At 47.0% G+C, this 17578-nt stretch overlaps 1 protein-coding gene across 1 annotated transcript in view; it reads right to left on the bottom strand.

The window, feature by feature from the left end:
• FBXW4 (F-box and WD repeat domain containing 4) overlaps positions 1 to 17578 on the bottom strand; it is a 92216-nt gene that overhangs the window by 55329 nt on the left and 19309 nt on the right. The window contains exons 2-5 of the mRNA XM_062214821.1: positions 11544 to 11639; positions 7475 to 7660; positions 6891 to 7023; positions 1641 to 1735 (exon numbers count right to left, since the gene is read on the bottom strand). Of these exons, the coding sequence (XP_062070805.1) occupies positions 1641 to 1735; positions 6891 to 7023; positions 7475 to 7660; positions 11544 to 11639 (510 nt within the window). The remainder of the gene's footprint in view (positions 1 to 1640; positions 1736 to 6890; positions 7024 to 7474; positions 7661 to 11543; positions 11640 to 17578) is intronic.

The raw sequence follows: 17578 nt of genomic DNA, 5'->3' as shown, positions 1-17578 counted from the left end.
AGAGTCACTAGCACACCTGTCACCTCCCACGGGCAGTCCCACCTTGCTCCGGTCTTTACACATATCTAGCCCACACACCCCCAGGTCTGGCTAATTGGCTTTAAAGAGGGCAGCATTAGGAAGAAGCTGAGGAGGAGACCAAGCCCGAGGGCTCCCCTTTCCACCCTCGGCTCCCACACACTCAGCTTCTCCACTCCCTGCTGGTCTTTCCTTCCCTCTTTCCTAGGATTGCTAGAATGATTTGTTCTGAACAGCGACAGGTTTATAGGTTAGCCGACACCTCTGCTCTGTGGAATTTTAATTAACTTCTCCCATCGTCAATATGCTAAGGAATGGGGTCTCCATTCTCTGGGGTCAGCAATGTGTTTCAGGTCCTGCTATATCAGCCGTCAAATTGAAGAATTAATGACGTGGCTAATCGGCTCTAATTCTTAGGAAGAAAAAAATTTGAAAGGGAGTTGTGGTAGGGAGCAGGAGGAGGGGTGCAGGCTCCCTGGAGTGAGGAAAAAGAGGCTGAGCAAAGGGGGGGTCATCTTGCTCATAAAACAAGTGAGTAACTAAACCCAGTGATGGAGGGTGGCAGCCCTACAGCTTTCCACTTCCATTTGGGTGAGGAGTGAGGGGCAAGGGAAGTAGGGGAAGATCCTGGGTGAATACTGTGACAGAACAGGTATAGGACAGAGTTTATGCAATCTACTGGGGAGGAGGGAGGCTCTGCTTTGACTCAAGAGAGCCTAAAAGCAAAAGTCAGGACACAGAGTACACTTGCTCAGAGGTAAAGCCAGAGAATACCAGTTAGGCCAAAGGGTAGGATACAGCCATCATCAAAAGTCTCATACTTCTGGGGTTGGGCAGTCGCAGTTGAGACTCCCACCTTCCATAGTGGAGTGCCCAAGTTCAGTTCCCGGCTCCGGCTCCTGACCCCAGTATCCTACTAATGCATACCCTGGGAGGCAGTAGTGACAGCTGGAGTGGCTGGCTTCCTACCATGCATGTGGGAGACATGGATGGTCTTTCTGGCTCCTGCACTTGGCACTGGCCCAACCCCAGACATTCTGGGCATTTGGGGAGTGAACTAGCAGATGGAAGATCTCTCTCTGTCTCTCCCCCACCCCCCAGGTCTCTCAAATAAATAAACTTCACACTTCTGCTACAACTGTCCATGTCTCCATTCCTGCATATCCTTCTTTGGAAGAGGGCCTGACTGTCACAGACTCCAAGCCTCTCTGGATGACTCAAGCCTGCAAGGGACCCTCCCGAGGACGTCTTCCAGGGGCATGGAGCAGAGCTACAAGTTGTGCTGTTATCTTTCAGAGGTGCTGAGAGGTGTCTGCTTCGGGAGTGAACCTAGAGGGTATCTGCTCCCGGTTAACAGTGAGGTTCTCAGAGATTCCAATACAGAATACTTCTCTGAACATTGCTGGGGTTGGGTGCTGAGGGAAGGAGTACCTGAGTGGTTATCTCAACCCATGGACATATGAAGTAACCTAAATAAAGCCTCAAGTCTCTGGATTGACAAATCTAAACTCTCCAAGAGTATCTCAAAGCAACCTGGTGGCAGATTTTCTAGTTCGCTTGACCTAGCAAATGAAAAGCATTACTGTATGGAACAAAATTATATCCAAACGTATCTCCCTTACCTGAGTAATGGGCTGATAGCAATGGACCAGACTCGGTCTTCAGTCTGGATGGTGTGTAAGCACTGCCCCAGCCGGCCTGAGGCCAAAGGCCATACCTGGAAATGGGAGAAGAGACGTTCTTGTTGGCATTGCCTGGGATTAGGGAGGAAGACAGGTGCACCAGGTGTGGTGACCATGCCTAGGGGATGAGCTAATGGAGAATCTTTCCATCCTGCACACACAGAGCTCCAGGGACCAACAGAGAGGCCTCTCCAGTTCCGGCTATCCTGCCACCCACACAGATCCTAGCTCCAGGGATTGCTAGCCAACTTTATACCAGGCAGTCAGAAGTTCCTCAGCTCAGTTCTGACTGAGCAGAGGTGGAGAGATGGGGCTTGCTTCTCTCAGCAACTTCCCCACATTTGTAGATTTTCCCTTCTCTTGTCACTCACTGAGAGTTTACTTGGGGTGGGGGGAGAGAGAGGAAGAAAGATCAAGGCGCAGTATGGGAGGCACAGCAATAGAATTAGAGAGAAGAATAAGAAGAAAGATGCAAAGGAAGGACAGAGTGGAAGAAGAAGACTTCAAAGCAAGAAGGTGGTGTGTTGTTGTTTGTTTGTTGATAACGCGCAGGATCCAATGCTATTCATGTCAGCAGGGAATTTAGCACCTAGTGTCACCAAAAGTAGCAGAAAAGCTTAACTCTTTTAAGCTTCCATATCTCCTACAGGTTAAAAATATTGCTCAGAGCACATTATCTGGTCCCTATCAGTCAGGAATGTACATTAGCAGCCACTCGGGCTTAGCTCTAATCAACACTCCCCGAGCCCTCTCAGCAGTCAGTGCACTTACAACTGTCCCATTAAGCACAGGTTCCCCCCACCCCACCCCGCCCCTTCACCTCCCCCTGGCCCAGATGACACACACAGGGACATAAGCCCCTAACCAAACAGAAAGGAAACCTCCAATCTACAGGGCTGTCCCCAGACAGCAGCACAGAGAGGATCCTGAGGCTGCCAGATGGATCAACGACCTCTCAAGGTCCCTGTAGTGCTATAAGGGGAACACAAGAAGCGCAGGCCAGACCTTAGAAGGAAGAACTTTAAGAAAACATTCCTTGAGTTTAAGGGGTTGGTGATGGAGTAGGTGTGGTCCTCCCTTCTTAGGGTCACATGGTATCTGTTCCCTATAAAAGGAGAAAGTGCTTCTTAGAGTTTGCATGTGTCTGATGGGGGATGGAGGATGGTAAGAGCAATTCTTCCTAACAAAGGAAAAAAAAAATTAACAATAGGATCCTGAACAAGGAGGGTAAATATCACTGTTCCTAGAGGGCCCTGATTCTGGCTTACTGTTTGGGCCCCAGTCAGTCCCCTTCAGTAGTAACTAGATGCACTTCTAACTTCCTCTTTTACACAGCCCCAGCTTGGAAGAGAGCCCTACCTTGTGCCTGATACAAACTCCCTGGGAGGTGCATTCTTGCTTTTGGGGTGGGGAGATACTAAGGACTCTAATGATTAGAGTCCAAAACCTGTGAGGACAGCCTACCCCTGAACACACTAGCACCCTCCACAAAACTGGCTGGTGGATTCCTAGATCCCGCAAACCACAGGACAAGGGTACTGGCAGGGAGTATCACAGGAGCGGCTCAGGAAGCATGCCCTGTGGTGCACCATTCTCATGGCCCCTGAGGGACAGGAGTTGACAACAAGTTGCTGATCATACCTTTATCCTCAATGGCCAAATTGAAAAAGGCCCAATCCTAGGAAGGACTCCAGGGAAGTGCACATGTATACAGCCCTGGAAAAGCAGACTGGTGGTGTATGTGAAGAGCCTTAAAATGACCAAAGCCTGACTCAGCAATTTCAATGAGAATCTATTTTGAGAAATAACACAAAGGTAAAGAAAACCTAAATGGTAAATACTCTCTGCAGCTCGGGGTGACAGAAAAACCATGCAGACACTGGCCTCTTGATTCCTAGCTGTTACCTACTGTGTTTGAACTCAGGGATGTTTTATAACTTCTTAGCCTCAGGTTCCTCATGTATCAAATGAGAAATGTGAAGGCAGGCGCCGCGGCTCACTAGGCTAATCCTCCACCTTGCAGCGCTGGCACACCGGGTTCTAGTCCCGGTTGGGGCACCAGATTCTGTCCTGGTTGCCCCTCTTCCAGGCCAGCTCTCTGCTGTGGCCCAGGAGTGCAGTGGAGGATGGCCCAAGTGCTTGGGCCCTGCACCCTCATGGGAGACCAGGAGAAGCACCTGGCTCCTGCCATCGGATCAGTGCGGTGCGCTGGCCGCAACGCACCAGCCGTGGCAGCCATTGGAGGGTGAACCAACGGCAAAGGAAGACCTTTCTCTCTGTCTCTCTCTCTCACTGTCCACTCTGCCTGTCAAAAAAAAAAAAAAAAAAAAAGAAATGTGACTATCTCTTAGGGTGGTAGCATGCAAAAGTGGAATACAAAGCACCCAGCCCAGAAGCCAGCATTCCTAAGTATTGGGCCTTTGATGATGGTGGTTCTTATGACTATATGAAGACCAGAATGTGCACACCCACCCATCAGGAAAAATTGTAAGTAAATTACGATTAACCCATTAGGAAGCCATTAAGGATGACATAAACAATCTGTAATAATGGAAAACCTTATCAAACAGAGTAGATACGGCAGGTATTCTGAGTATCCAAAGTACATTATAAGCACAATTATGCAGGAGAAAAATGTACCTTGAAGGATAAAATGAAAAACAGATTAAATATATGAAGTGCTTAGCACAATGCCTGGTTACAACCTACGTTGTTACAAAATAAATAAGCAAATCTATACTTTGAAAAATAACTAAAATGAGAAAAAATAACCAGCTCAAACACGCTCTCCTTCATAAAGTCTCCTCTTCCGAGCCAGATATGACCTCTCTACCATCTGAACTTCCTGTTCCTTTCCCTCCTGGAACCATATGTGCTTCCCAGTGCTGGCCACTTCCTAGCAGGTTCACAGTCAGGTGCACACACTTCTCAGTGCCCCTTTACAGGCTGCATCTTCCTCACCATGGCCTCCACCTGGTGCCTCATGCCCCAAGCCTCACATGTAGTAGACACCTGTTGGTGCAAATGAAGAGAGAGAAATAAAGCAGGAAATGAAGGAGCAGCCAGTACCATCCAGGCCCAACAAGAACTGAGCTATCATCCATTCACATCTCAGGATGGGACCAGTCCGACTAAAGCCCACAGAGGCAACCAAGCTAAGTCACAGTAAATAAGAAACTGGGCTGCAGGAGGGGAAGAAGGGATCTCTGGGCAGGCCTTAGCCCAGAAGTTTTGCAAAGGGAATGTTTTGGTTCCCTTCATTCTATAAAATGAATCTCTCCTAAAACACAGTATGTATTTGAGGAACTTCCAAAGTATAGGCTACAGATATTTATAGAAGGCAAACATCACTGCAGATTCTGATGTATTAGAAGTGTATTAGAAGGTGTATTAGAAGTCTGCAGAAGCAGCTACAGAATGGTGGATGCTACCAAAAAGAGAGTTGCTTATGAAAGACACTGTGAGTAACACTGAAATGGGCCAGAACATGAAGGTGGAATCAAATTCAACAAAAGCAAGGAGGAAGCCTGAGCAGCATCCAGAAGGCCAGACAAGATGAGTGGGCCGAGAGGTCACTGGGGAGGCCCGAAACACCTGACTACCTTTCAGGTGTGGACAGAAGAGAATTCTGCTGCTGACTTAAAAGAAATCTTCAAAACGAAGAAGAGGCTGAGGTGATAACACAAAGTATTTACTTTATATCTTTATAAAATCTAACCTACTACATAGGGATGAATTAGTACTTAAATATAAAACTAACCCAACACACCAAAAAAACTGCTGTACCCTCAGACTGCTACCTGTGATCATGGGGCTTAGTTTTATACTGCACTAAGTGTCAGGTCACAGAGAACAGAAGAAAGAAATGGAGGGGGAGTCTAATGACGTGACCAGAAGATGCTAGAAGGAGGTGGGAACATCCAGGCCACACAAGCCACAAAAGGTTTGCAGCAAACTGACTTTTGGGCAGTACAGCCAACAAGGCCAGTATCATTGCCTGACTGGTACAAAGGCACTGACCAATCATACACCTGAAGTAGTATGGGGTTAAGGATTGTGAAGCAGGGGACAGGGAGTTCAGTTTCTTGTTGTTTCCAAAGGCTGGGATTTTCTCCGGCTTCCTGTGCTATATGCACTGTCTCTGACAGAACACAGAGTAAGGCAGAAAACAGCGAAGGGAGGAGAAACTTCCATAGACAGAAGGGAGCGTATTTGGTCCCCCTATCACATCCATTAGCAACATTTTCCACCTGAAGGAGTAAGCACCAGACGGGTATATGGAGTCAGAGAAGTTAGCTTATAAAGACTGCAACTTACTTCTCCCCCATCTTCTCCCTATGGGTCTTAGAGACCCATTTGCTGACACCGACAAACATTTTGCTCCTGTTAGCACTAAGGAGGCTCCAGATGCTGGGAAACAAGCAAGACACTCCTGCGCCTCCGGTACCACCAACTCAATTGCCAGCAAATTTCCTAAGGCAGCCCCAAAGGGCCAGGCCCCCGTAGACCCTGGCTAGAGCTGCTGGAGACAGCCATGGAGAAATAATTTCTTCTCTGTCTTATGGATGGGAAACTATTCGACCCAGACGTGGATGAGCTGGATCCGCAAAGCTGGGGGACACCAACAGCCTTCTCTGATGCCTTGGCAGATGTCTGCGGACCAGGCAACTTGGCAATGACACAACAAACAACCCCCTTTTCTCAGCATCTCTACTGCTTACTGACCACATCACTCTCCAGAGACACAGCAAAAACATATTTTAATTATCAGCCTGATTGCTTATAAACAAGGTGGTGAAAAATTAACCTCCCTACACAGGGAGCAAGCAAAAGAAGGAAGATTTTAAAATAAAATATTGGGGTCAGAACTCAACCCACAAACTTGAGGAAATTCAGCTCAGGGAGGAAAAGCTGGCCAGGCCCTCTGTTTTTGAGTTCACGCCACATTTCAAGTGAGTGGCAAGCTTCCCAGCCACTGTCCACTCCTTGCCCAGTCCAGCTGGCAGGGACACCAGCTGGCATGGCAAGCTGCATGCCAGAGGCATAAGTGAGTTCTTTATTGTGTCGTTTCCCCTGCCCCCACCCAGCGTTCTCAGCCAATCCTGGGACTCAAGGCTCTATCCACCCTCTCCCACCCCACTCCCTATAGACAGGCGCGAACAACAGTATGTCAAGGGGAGACCACCTCACCTTGGCCGTCCTGTCCCTGGAGCCACTCACAATGATGCCCCCTTTGCAATCCACACAATTCACCTCCTGTTCATGAGCCGAGTACTTGACAGTGAAGGTGCTGTGAGTCTTATGAATGCCAATCTTCCCATCTCTAGGAGAGAAATGAGCCCCACCCCACCCCCCAAGAGTCAATTATTCTCTCTGTAGGGAGAGACAAGCCTACAGAAACAACCCAAGCCTGCAATGATATCCAAATTTGCTAAGTGTTAGGCAATTCAGCCCAATAATGTGCTGAACTCCTAGATACCATTTCTTCTTCAGCTCAGTTGGTGCTGAACAGAGCTGGGAAACAAAATTAATTTCCTCCTGGAGAGTATCAAAAATGGCTTCACTTTTCATTAAAGCCTCTTCCTATTTTCCCTCTCCAGTTAACCCTATTAACTTCTTCTGGTAAATCTCTGCTTTAAGTGGGGAAAAAAAAGCCGCTACCTCTTCTAGTTTCCCTCCTCATTCCTTCCGAGTTGAGAGAGGAAAGTCAGAGCCTGCAGAAGGTGCCTGCAGGGGGGAGGGGTAGACGGGGAAGTAGAACCCGCAGCACTTACCCTCCTGCACTGATAATATGCGAGTTGGCTAGCACAAAGTGGCAAACGTCCTCATCATGCCCCGCGAAGACTCCCAGGGGCCGGCGGTTCAGGCTGGCACCATCTGGGCGGAACTGGTAGGCCAGGATGAAATTAGCCTGGGATACATACAGAGAATCATCCTCTAGTTGCATCCAGGGCATCTGACTACAGAGACATAAAAGAAAATTTAAGAATCATGAAGGGACAGCAAGAAAACCCAATTTGAATCATTAAGAAGCTGACCAATCCCAACTCAGCTCGGGTAAGCTCCAAAGCTAATAGCCTACACCTTAAGCTAGCCCTCCTTCAGAACTACCTACCCTGTGCTTTCCTCAGAAAACTAGAGTGATTGAGCTTCCTGATGACCTAGTCCTTAGGCCTTCTAAAATAATCAAAATTAGAAGACCAAGTAAATATATTTTTTTTTTTTTGACAGGCAGAGTGGACAGTGAGAGAGAGAGACAGAGAAAGATCTTCCTTTACCGTTGGTTCACCCTCCAATGGCTGCTGCGGCTGGCGCGCTGCGGCCGGCGCACTGTGCTGATCCGAAGCCGGGAGCCAGGTGCTTCTCCTGGTCTCCCATGAGGGTGCAGGGCCCAAGGACCTGGGCCATCCTCCACTGCACTCCCGGGCCATAGCAGAGAGCTGGACTGGAAGAGGAGTGACCGGGACTAGAACCCGGTGTGCCGGCGCCACAGGTGGAGGATTAGCCTATTGAGCCGTGGCGCCAGCATAAATATCATTTTAATAGAATGTTTAACATCTAAATCACTGGATAGCTGGACTTTTCATGGGTAGGTAAAGCTTACAAAATTCAATGGCCAAAAAAATCTTCCAGCCAGGTGAAATAACTGTGCTTTATTCTGTGTCCTCATTGATTAGAGGTGTTCAGTTTCAATGTTGTAAGGCTCCCATACACATTCTTTTTCAATAAGTCAGTTAGCACATGATGGAAGAGAGGAGTGACCCCTTAGGAAGCCCCATTCTCTACCCAACCAGAGCAAAAGGGCCACTTTTAAGTAAAAGGAATAAAGCCATAAGGAAAGGATGCTAACTGGCTGATGAGATACCTAGATCCTCACAGAGATATCTAGGTTCTGTGTTAGAGGGTAGGAGTGGCAACAGAAAAAGTCTGCTGCAGTTCAAAGGCTAAGGACAAAGTCAGCTCTCAGAGGCAACAAATAGATTCCCTTTACAATCTGGTAGGAGGAAGACAAGTTAAAAATCACAGCCCTGGGGCTGGCTCTGTGGCTCAGCGACTTAACGCCCTGGCCTGAAGCGCTGGCATCCCACAGGGGCGCTGGTTTGAGACCCAGCTACTCCACTTCGGATCCAGCTCTCTGCTATGGCCTGGGAAAGCAGTAGATGATGGCCCAAGTTCTTGGGACCCTGCACTCACATGCGAGACCTGGAAGAAGCTCCTGGCCCCTGGCTTCGGATCGGCACAGCTCCGGCCCAGCTCTGGCTGTTGCGGCCAATTGGGGAGGGAACTATCGCATGGAAGACCTCTCTCTCTCTCTCTGCCTCTAATCTCTGTATAACTCTGACTTTCAAATAAATAAATAAATAAATATTTTTTTAAAAAATCACAGCCCTGAGGGCAGGCATTGTGGCATAGAAGGTTAAGCTACTGCTTGCAACACTGGAATGCCATACGGGTGTTGGTTTGAGTCCCAGCTGCTCCACTTCTGATCCAGCTCCCCATTAATGTGCCTGGGAAGGCTGCAGATGATGACCCAAGTGCTTGGGCCCCTATGACCCACATGGAAGAACCAGATGGAGTTCCAGGCAGGCTTCCAGCTTCAGCCTGGTCCAGCCTTGGCTGCTGCAACCATCTGGGGAGTGAGCCAGCAGATGGAAGATCTCTCTCCCCCGAACCTGTAACTCTTAATAAATTTGGGTGAAAAAAAAGAAATCACAGGCCTGTCCCATGGCACAGCATCAGTCTTAAGAAGAAAGAAGGCTGCCAGGCACCTGGCTCTGTGGTGGGGACTAAGCCCCATGCCCAGGGTGAAAACAGCCCACCTGTCCCACTCTGCATAGGCATCCTGGAGCTCCCAGGGCCCAGGAAAAGCACGGGGGCAGCTGATTCACCCTCGTGTACAGACACCATCTCCCACTGCCAAGCCTGTCTAAGCAGACTGGGCAAACTGGACTGTTTCTTCCCCAGACTCCTTAATACAAGCGTCATGGGAATGTGGAAAAGTTCCACAAATTGACTTGACGGCCCATTAAATGCAGCCTGGACTTTGTAGTAACTGAATTTCTACCCAAGAGGTTTAAGTGCACGCATATATTATATGGAACATGTGTAGAGTGTGTACAGATGCCTGAACTTCCCACTCATTATGCACATTTTCTCTTCAACAGCCCCTGCATGAGCGTGTGGGACAGTCAAGAAGGCAACAAACAGAAGAGGCTGGAATTCCTGTGTTCAGAGCCATCTGGTAAACAGCCATTTGCCTAGGACAAGAAGCCAGGTTCATGCCAGGTGAACAGTGGAGAATCCCAGGGCAGCCTGCTGCTAACTGTTCTGTGTGTTTATTTGCCAGACTGCTTGAAACCAGCCCAAAAAGACAACGTCAGGGGCAAAACCTTGATAGTGAAATAAACTCTTCATTTTAAAAATCCATCTTTCTATCTTGAAGTTTCTTTGCCATTACCGCTATCACTAACATCATCACAGGATGCACAGCAACTGGTGTCAGTGAAACCCAGTGGACAAGGGACACCGGCAAGAGGGAAAGGCTGACAGGAAGAAGCCTGCTCCGTCCGGCAGTACAGGTACAGGTCAACCTGGAATAAGGAGTTAGGAGGGTCCCTCCCATCGCAACCAATCATCAAGAAACACTTTGGGGGCAGGAATCAAACTCTATCTATGAAATAAGTTAGCACTAATGAAGCATAAAATTTGTGGCATTAGCAGAGCACCAACATCAACTAAATTTCTTGGCATTTTTCCCAAGCTCTACCTCCTAATACCTACCCATACATATCCAAATTTTTAATTCTAATTTTGTCTTTTAATAAAGAAGAGAGGGGCCAGCGGTGTAGCACAGTAGGTTAATCTTCTACCTGTGGCATCCCATATGAGGGCCGGTTCCAGTCCCAGCTGCTCCACTTCCAATCCAGCTCTATGCTATGGCCTGGGAAAGCAACGGAAGATGGCCCAAGCTCTTGGGCCCTTGCATCCATGTGGGAGACCTGGAAGAAGCTCCTGGCTCTTGGCTCCGGATCGGTGTGGCTCTGGCCATTGCAGCCATTTGGGGAATGAACCAGTGAATGGAAGACCTTTCTGTCTGTCCTCCTCACTGTCTGTAACTCTACCTCTCAAATAAATAAATAAAATCTTTAAAAAAAAAAAAGAGAGCGAGCTAAAGGAAACCAAGAAAGAAGCAACTCCCTAGAGTAAAGGGTCCATTAAAAAAAAAAACTGTAAAACCAGATGGATTGAAACTTCTATTTTTAAAACATTTCTACAGCTGGCACTGTGGCTTAACAGGCTAATCCTCCGCCTTGCGGCACCGGCACACCGGGTTCTAGTCCCGGTTGGAGCGCCAGATTCTATCCTGGTTGCCCCTCTTCCAGGCCAGCTCTCTGCTATGGCCCGGGAAGGCAGTGGAGGATGGCCCAAGTCCTTGGGCCCTGCACCCGCATGGGAGACCAGGAGAAGCGCCTGACTCCTGGCTTCGGATCAGCGAGATGCGCCGGCTGCGGCGGCCATTGGAGGGTGAACCAACGGCAAAAAGGAAGACCTTTCTCTCTGTCTCTCTCACTATCCACTCTGCCTGTCAAAAAAAAAAAAAAAAAATTTCTACAATAAATTTTTTAGTGATTATAAAAAATGAAATTTTCTAAAATAATGTACCTTTCCAGTACTCTTGTTTTTCAATGTGAAAAGCAGTTGTCCCTCTTTGTGGTGTCTGAAGGATCCCCAGGGCCACCCCACCCAAGAGAGCCCAGTCACTCTCTGGCTGGAACCAGCTTTTTCACTGGCCACTATGATTCTCTGCCCAGGCAGCTTCAGGAGAGCAAAGAGGGTACTTGCCTGCATCTCCACCTCAGCAGAATCCCCTCTCGACAGCGCCCGAGCCTCCAGTTCTGAGACACCTTCACCCGCTCCTTCACTGGGACACTGGGCATCCTGTGTCCAGACAGAACAGATAATCCAGTCACTACCACTCCTTGCCAACCACAGAAAATTCCCTAGAATACAAGCCCCCCACCCCAGTTCCACTTGCTGAGGTTTCAATGTGCCGCAATCAACCATTGTCCAAAAATAGTAAATGGAAAATTTCAAAAGTAAACCATTTCTAAGTTTTAAATTACATGTTCTGAGCAGTGGGATGAAGCCTCACACAGTCCTGCTCCATACTGCTCACAATATGACTGATCCCTTTGTGTAGTGTATCCATGCTGTGTGCACTACCCACCCACTCAGTGGGCATCTCGGTTATCAGACCCACTGTGGCAGTATCACAGCCTGTGTTCAAGTAACCTTGAATAATGGCCTCAAAGTGCAACAGCAGCAATGCTGGAAATTCAGATATGCCAAAGAGAACCTGTAAAGTGCTTCCTTTAAGCAAAAAGGTGACAGCTCTCAACTTTTTCAAAGGTACATACAAATTGGAACAAACATAGTGTGCATAAGCTTTAGCAATATCTTCAGTCTCAGGCACCCAGTGGGTGTTTTGAACCAAATTCCCTGCAGATAAGGGAGACTACTACATAAGTAAGGGTTTAGGAGACAAGGATGGATTAACTCTTCTCTCTGTTTGGATAACCAAGAAAGCCTGTCCTTTAAACCATTAGAAACGTCCATAGTGATGCCAAAGCAATCTAGTGGGAGATGGATGACCAGTAGTGCTGAAATCACTGGGTATCCATTCAGAAAAAAAGAAGCTCACACCACACATGAAAAGTAGTTTAAAATAGATCATAAGCCTAAACATAGAATCTAAAACTATAAAGCTATCAGAAGAAATATATAAAAACATCCCTGTGACCAGAGATTGGCAAAGGTTTTAGGGACTCAGAAAGCAGTAACACAAAAGGAAAATCCAATAGATTAGCCTTTACAAAAATTAAAAACTTCTGCTCACCAAATGATTATATAAGCCACAATCTGGAAGAAAATGATCAGAAAATTTTTATCTGACAAAGGGCTTATATCCAGATAAAGAAAATGTTTGTGTATGTTCTTATAATTTTTGCAACACCAATAAGGAACTCTCCTACACTGATGATAAAGCGAAACAGTACAGTCATTTTGGGAAAAGATCTGGCAGTTTATTAAAAAAAATCTCAATATACACCTGCTCTACAACCTAGTAATTACCAAGAGCATATGTCCACAAAAAGTCTTACCAAGAATGTTCATAGAAGCTTTAGTTATAATAGCCAAAAGCTGTAAACAGCACAGACATCCATCAACAGAGAATGGAGAAACACACTGTAACATTCATATAATGGGGTGTTACCCAGACACAAAAAGAAGACACAGGAAAGCAGATGAAGCACAAAAACATTATGCTGAATGAAAGAAACAGGGTTCATATTATATGATTTCATTTACATGAAGTTTGAGGATAACTAATCCACGGTGAAAAAATCAGAACAGTGATTACCACCAGAGGACATATGGGAACTGACTGGGAAGGGAGATGAGGAAACTTTCTGAGGTTGTGTTCTCCATCTAAATCTTAAAGGAGGTTTGTGTTACATGAGGTGCATGCCTCTGTCAAAAAGGCATTAAATGAAGACACTCTTGTCCCATATCACTATCAGGGAACCTGGTTCAGGTTCCATTTCTGGCTCCCAATTCCAGATCCCTGATAATGTGGTCCTTGGGAGGTAGCAAGGGTGGCTTGGTGGGTTGGATCCCTGGCACTCATATGGAGAACTTGGATTGAGTTCCTAGCTCCCAATGGGCCTGGCCATTAAGGTCACTTGGGAAGTGAACTAGCAGTGGGAGGGCTCTCTCCCTTTTTCTGTCCCTCTTCTTCTCAAATAATAACTTTTTTTAAAGTATAAAATGATATAATTAAGATTTGAGCATTTCACTCAAGTATAAATTTTATCCAAATATAAATTCACTATGTATAACTTTTTCTTTAAAAGAAAAAAAAAAAAAAAAGCTATTGGGGCCAGTGCAAAGCAGCCACCTGCAATGCTAGTATCCCATATAGATACTAGCTCAAGCTCCAGCTACTTCATTTCCATTCTAGCTCCATGCTAATGTGCCTGGGAGAGCAGCAAAAGATTGCCCAAGTATTTGGGCCCTTTCACCCAAGTGGGAGACCCAGACTAAGCTCCTGGCTTTGGCCTGGCTCAGCCCTGGTCATTGCAGTCATTTGGGGAGTGAACCAGTGGATGGAAAATATCTATGTGTCTCTCTGTAACTCTTTCAAATAAATAAATTTTTTTTTCCCTGCTATGCCTCAGCACTGGCCCCATTAAATAAATCTTTTTTTTTTTTTTTGACAGGCAGAGTGGACAGTGAGAGAGAGAGACAGAGAGAAAGGTCTTCCTTTGCCGTTGGTTCACCCTCCAATGGCCGCCGTGGCCGGTGCGCTGTGGCCAGCGCATTGCGCTGATCCAAAGGCAGAAGCCAGGTGCTTCTCCTGGTCTCCCATGCGGGTGCAGGGCCCAAGCACTTGGGCCATCCTCCACTGCACTCCCGGGCCACAGCAGAGAGCTGGCCTGGAAGAGGGGCAACTGGGACAGAATCCAGCGCCCCGACCAGGACTAGAACCTGGTGTGCCGGCGCCGCTAGGCGGAGGATTAGCCTGTTGAGCCGCGGAGCCAGCCATCATTAAATAAATCTTAAAAAAAAAAAAATCAGAGTGGCGACTTTGTGTAGTGGTTAAGATGTCATCTGGAGCACCTGCATCCCAAATCAGAGTGCCTGGTTTTAAGTCCTGGCTCTGCTTACAATTCCAGCTTCTCAGTAATGTTCTCCCTTGGAGGCAGCAGCTCAAGTACTTGGGTCCCTGCCTCCTACCTGGAAAATGGGTTCAGTTCCTAATTCCTGGACCAGTCATGGCCACTGTGGCCATTTGGGAGTGAACCAATGGATGGAAGATCTTTATTTCTGTCTCTCCCTCTCTCTGTCACTCTTTAAAATAAGCAAAATAATTTTTTTTTGACAGGCAGAGTGGACAGTGAGAGAGAGAGACAGAGAGAAAGGTCTTCCTTTTTGCCGTTGGTTCACCCCACAATGGCCACTGCGGCTGACGCATCACGCTGATCCAAAGCCAGGAGCCAGGTGCTTCTCCTGGTCTCCATGCAGGTGCAGGGCCCAAGCACTTGGGCCACAGCAGAGAGCTGGCCTGGAAGAGGGGCAACTGAAACAGAATCCAGTGCCCCGACCGGGACTAGAACCCGGGGTGCCGGCACCGCAGGCGGAGGATTAGCCTAGTGAGCCGTGGCGCTGGCCGCAAAATAAATCTTAAGAAAAATAAGTACAAAGAATCACAGGGGCCGACACTGTGGCATTGCTAGTTAGGCCACCACTTGCACACCACCATCCCATATCTACGTGCCAGTTTGAGTCAAAGCTACTCTTTGAATCACAGCTACTCCGCGTCCAATCCAGCTCCCTGCTAATGTGCCTAGGAAAGCAGAAGGTGGCTCAAGTACATGGGCCCCTGCCACCTATGTGAGATACCAGGATGGAGTTCCTGGCTCTTGGCTTTTTTCTGGCACAAAACCATCTGCTGTGGCCATTTGGAGAGCAAACCAGCAGATGGAAAATCTCATCTCTGGCTCTCCCTCTCTGTTGCTTTGCATTTCAAATAAATAGAGCTCTAAAAAGTAAATCATATGGGCCAGTGCTGTGGTATAGCAGGTAAACCCATCACCTGCAGTGCCAGCATCCCACATGGGCACCGGTTTGAGTCCTGGATGCCCCACTTCCGATCCAGCTCTCTGCTATGGCCTGGGAAAGCAGTAAAAGATGGTTTAAGTCCTTGGGCTCCTGGCACATGGCAGACCTGGAAGAAGCATCAGGCTCCTAGCTTTGGATTGGCCCAACTCTGGCCATTGCAGCCATTTGGGGAGTGAACCAGCGGATGGAAGACCCCTCTCTCTCTCTCTCTCTCTCTGCCCTTCCTCCTCTCTCTGTGTAACTCTTTCAAATAAATAAGTAAATCTTAAAAAAAATTAAATAAAGTATACTGAAATCTGTATCTTACTTTGAAATGCATAAGAAAGCAAATATAGTCAAATGTTAATTATAGAAACTAGGTGGTAAGTATATGAGGGTTCATTGTACAATTCACTCAACTTTTCTATGGGTTCAATTTTTCACTTGAAAACAAGTTGGAGGGGTAGGCACTATGGCACAGCAGTTAGGCTGCCATGCCTGCATCCCACATTGGAATGCCTGGGATTGGATCCAACCTCCGCTCCCCATCGAACTTCCTACTAAAGCACACTCTGGGAGGCAGCAAGTGATGGCTCAAAAACTTGGGTCACTACCTCCCACATGGGAGACCAGACCCGGATGGAGTTCCTGGCTCCTGGCTTCAGCCTACCCCAGACTCAGCTGTTGCAGGTATTTTGGGGAGTAACCAGGCAGATCTACCTGCCTCTCTGTCACTTTGCCTTTCAAATAAATAAAAACAAAATAAACTTTAAAAAGCAAAAATTAAAAAATGTAGAGAGTGTCAATCAGATGAGGAAGGTAAGAGCAGTTGGAGAAGAGGGAGCATTCCAGCAGGAAGAATGGCATGGTTTGGAGGCAGGTTAGCACAGGACAGGGACAAGAACTCCAAACGCCTTTAGAATACAAACATTGGATAGAGTTTTGAAATCACGGGCAGGAATTTGTAAATTCAACTCTAGACCCCCACAACTCTCCTCTGTGTTCTTGGCTTGCTCCACTGACAAGATATCCTGGTTGGTACACAGAACAACTGTCACGTGTGTCTAGAAAGCCCCTTACCAAGGCTGGCCACACATATCATTCCAGCCTCTATTTACACCTCCACAGTCACCATTCCTTCCTGAAAGCCAGCAAAGAAAAGGTCCTGCTTTGAGGATTATTCTGTTCTAGATAAATAATACTCTGCATCCTGACCTTATTTCATTTATTTATTTATAAAATAATTATATTTTTGGTTGATAAAATATTAATTGCATAGGATAAGAAACATGTAGTATGAAAGGTTAATAATACAAAAGTGAGTCATTCTCCTAACCCCTGGCTAAGACTCCCTCCCCAGAAGCAATTATATATCCATCAAGATGCATATATACTGGTATGTGTGTCTTCCCATAAATAGCCTTTTAATTAAAAAAAAAATGGAATATACATATTATGCTACTCATTACTTTTTTTTTTTAAGATTTATTTATTTCAAAGTCAGAGTTACACAGAGAGAGGAGAGGCAGAGAGAGAGGTCTTCCATCTACTGGTCCACTACCCAGCTGGCCGCAACGGCCAGAGCTGCGCCGATCTGAAGCCAGGAGCCAGGATCTTCCTCCAGGTCTCCCACACGAGTGCAGGGGCCCAAGGACTCATGCCATCTTGTACTGCTTTCCCAGGCCACAGCAGAGAGCTGGATCGGAAATGGAGCAGCCAGGACTTGAACCGGTGCCCATATGGGATGTCAACACTGGAGGCAGTGGCTTTACCAGCTACGCCACAGCACAGGCCCCAACCATTACTTACTTAATGACATGCCTTGGAAATCATTCTACATGAACACATTTATAGCACTGCGATCTCTTTAACAGCTGCACAAAATTCCATTGTGTGATGCCATCATAATTATTTAATCAGTCATCTACTTACTGACTTTTGCCACTGTAAACAAGTTGCAATAAATACCATTATTTACATGTGGAGAAAAAATACATCAGAAATGATTTTGAGGTCCTCACATTGTAGCACAGCAGGTTAAGCTTGCTGCCTGCAACCCATACAAGTGCTGGTTCAAGTACTGGCTCCTCTACTTCCGATCCCTGCAGTTGGCTCCCTGCTAATGCACATGGGAAAGCAGAAGATGGCCCAAGTACTTGGATTCCTGCTACCCACATGGGAGACCTGGATGCAGTTCCAGGGTCCTGACTTCAGCC

Source organism: Lepus europaeus, chromosome 17, assembly GCF_033115175.1.
Source record: "Lepus europaeus isolate LE1 chromosome 17, mLepTim1.pri, whole genome shotgun sequence".
In the NCBI taxonomy this organism is placed as follows: Eukaryota; Metazoa; Chordata; class Mammalia; order Lagomorpha; family Leporidae; genus Lepus; species Lepus europaeus.
This window is presented reverse-complemented; position numbering and strand designations above follow the sequence as displayed.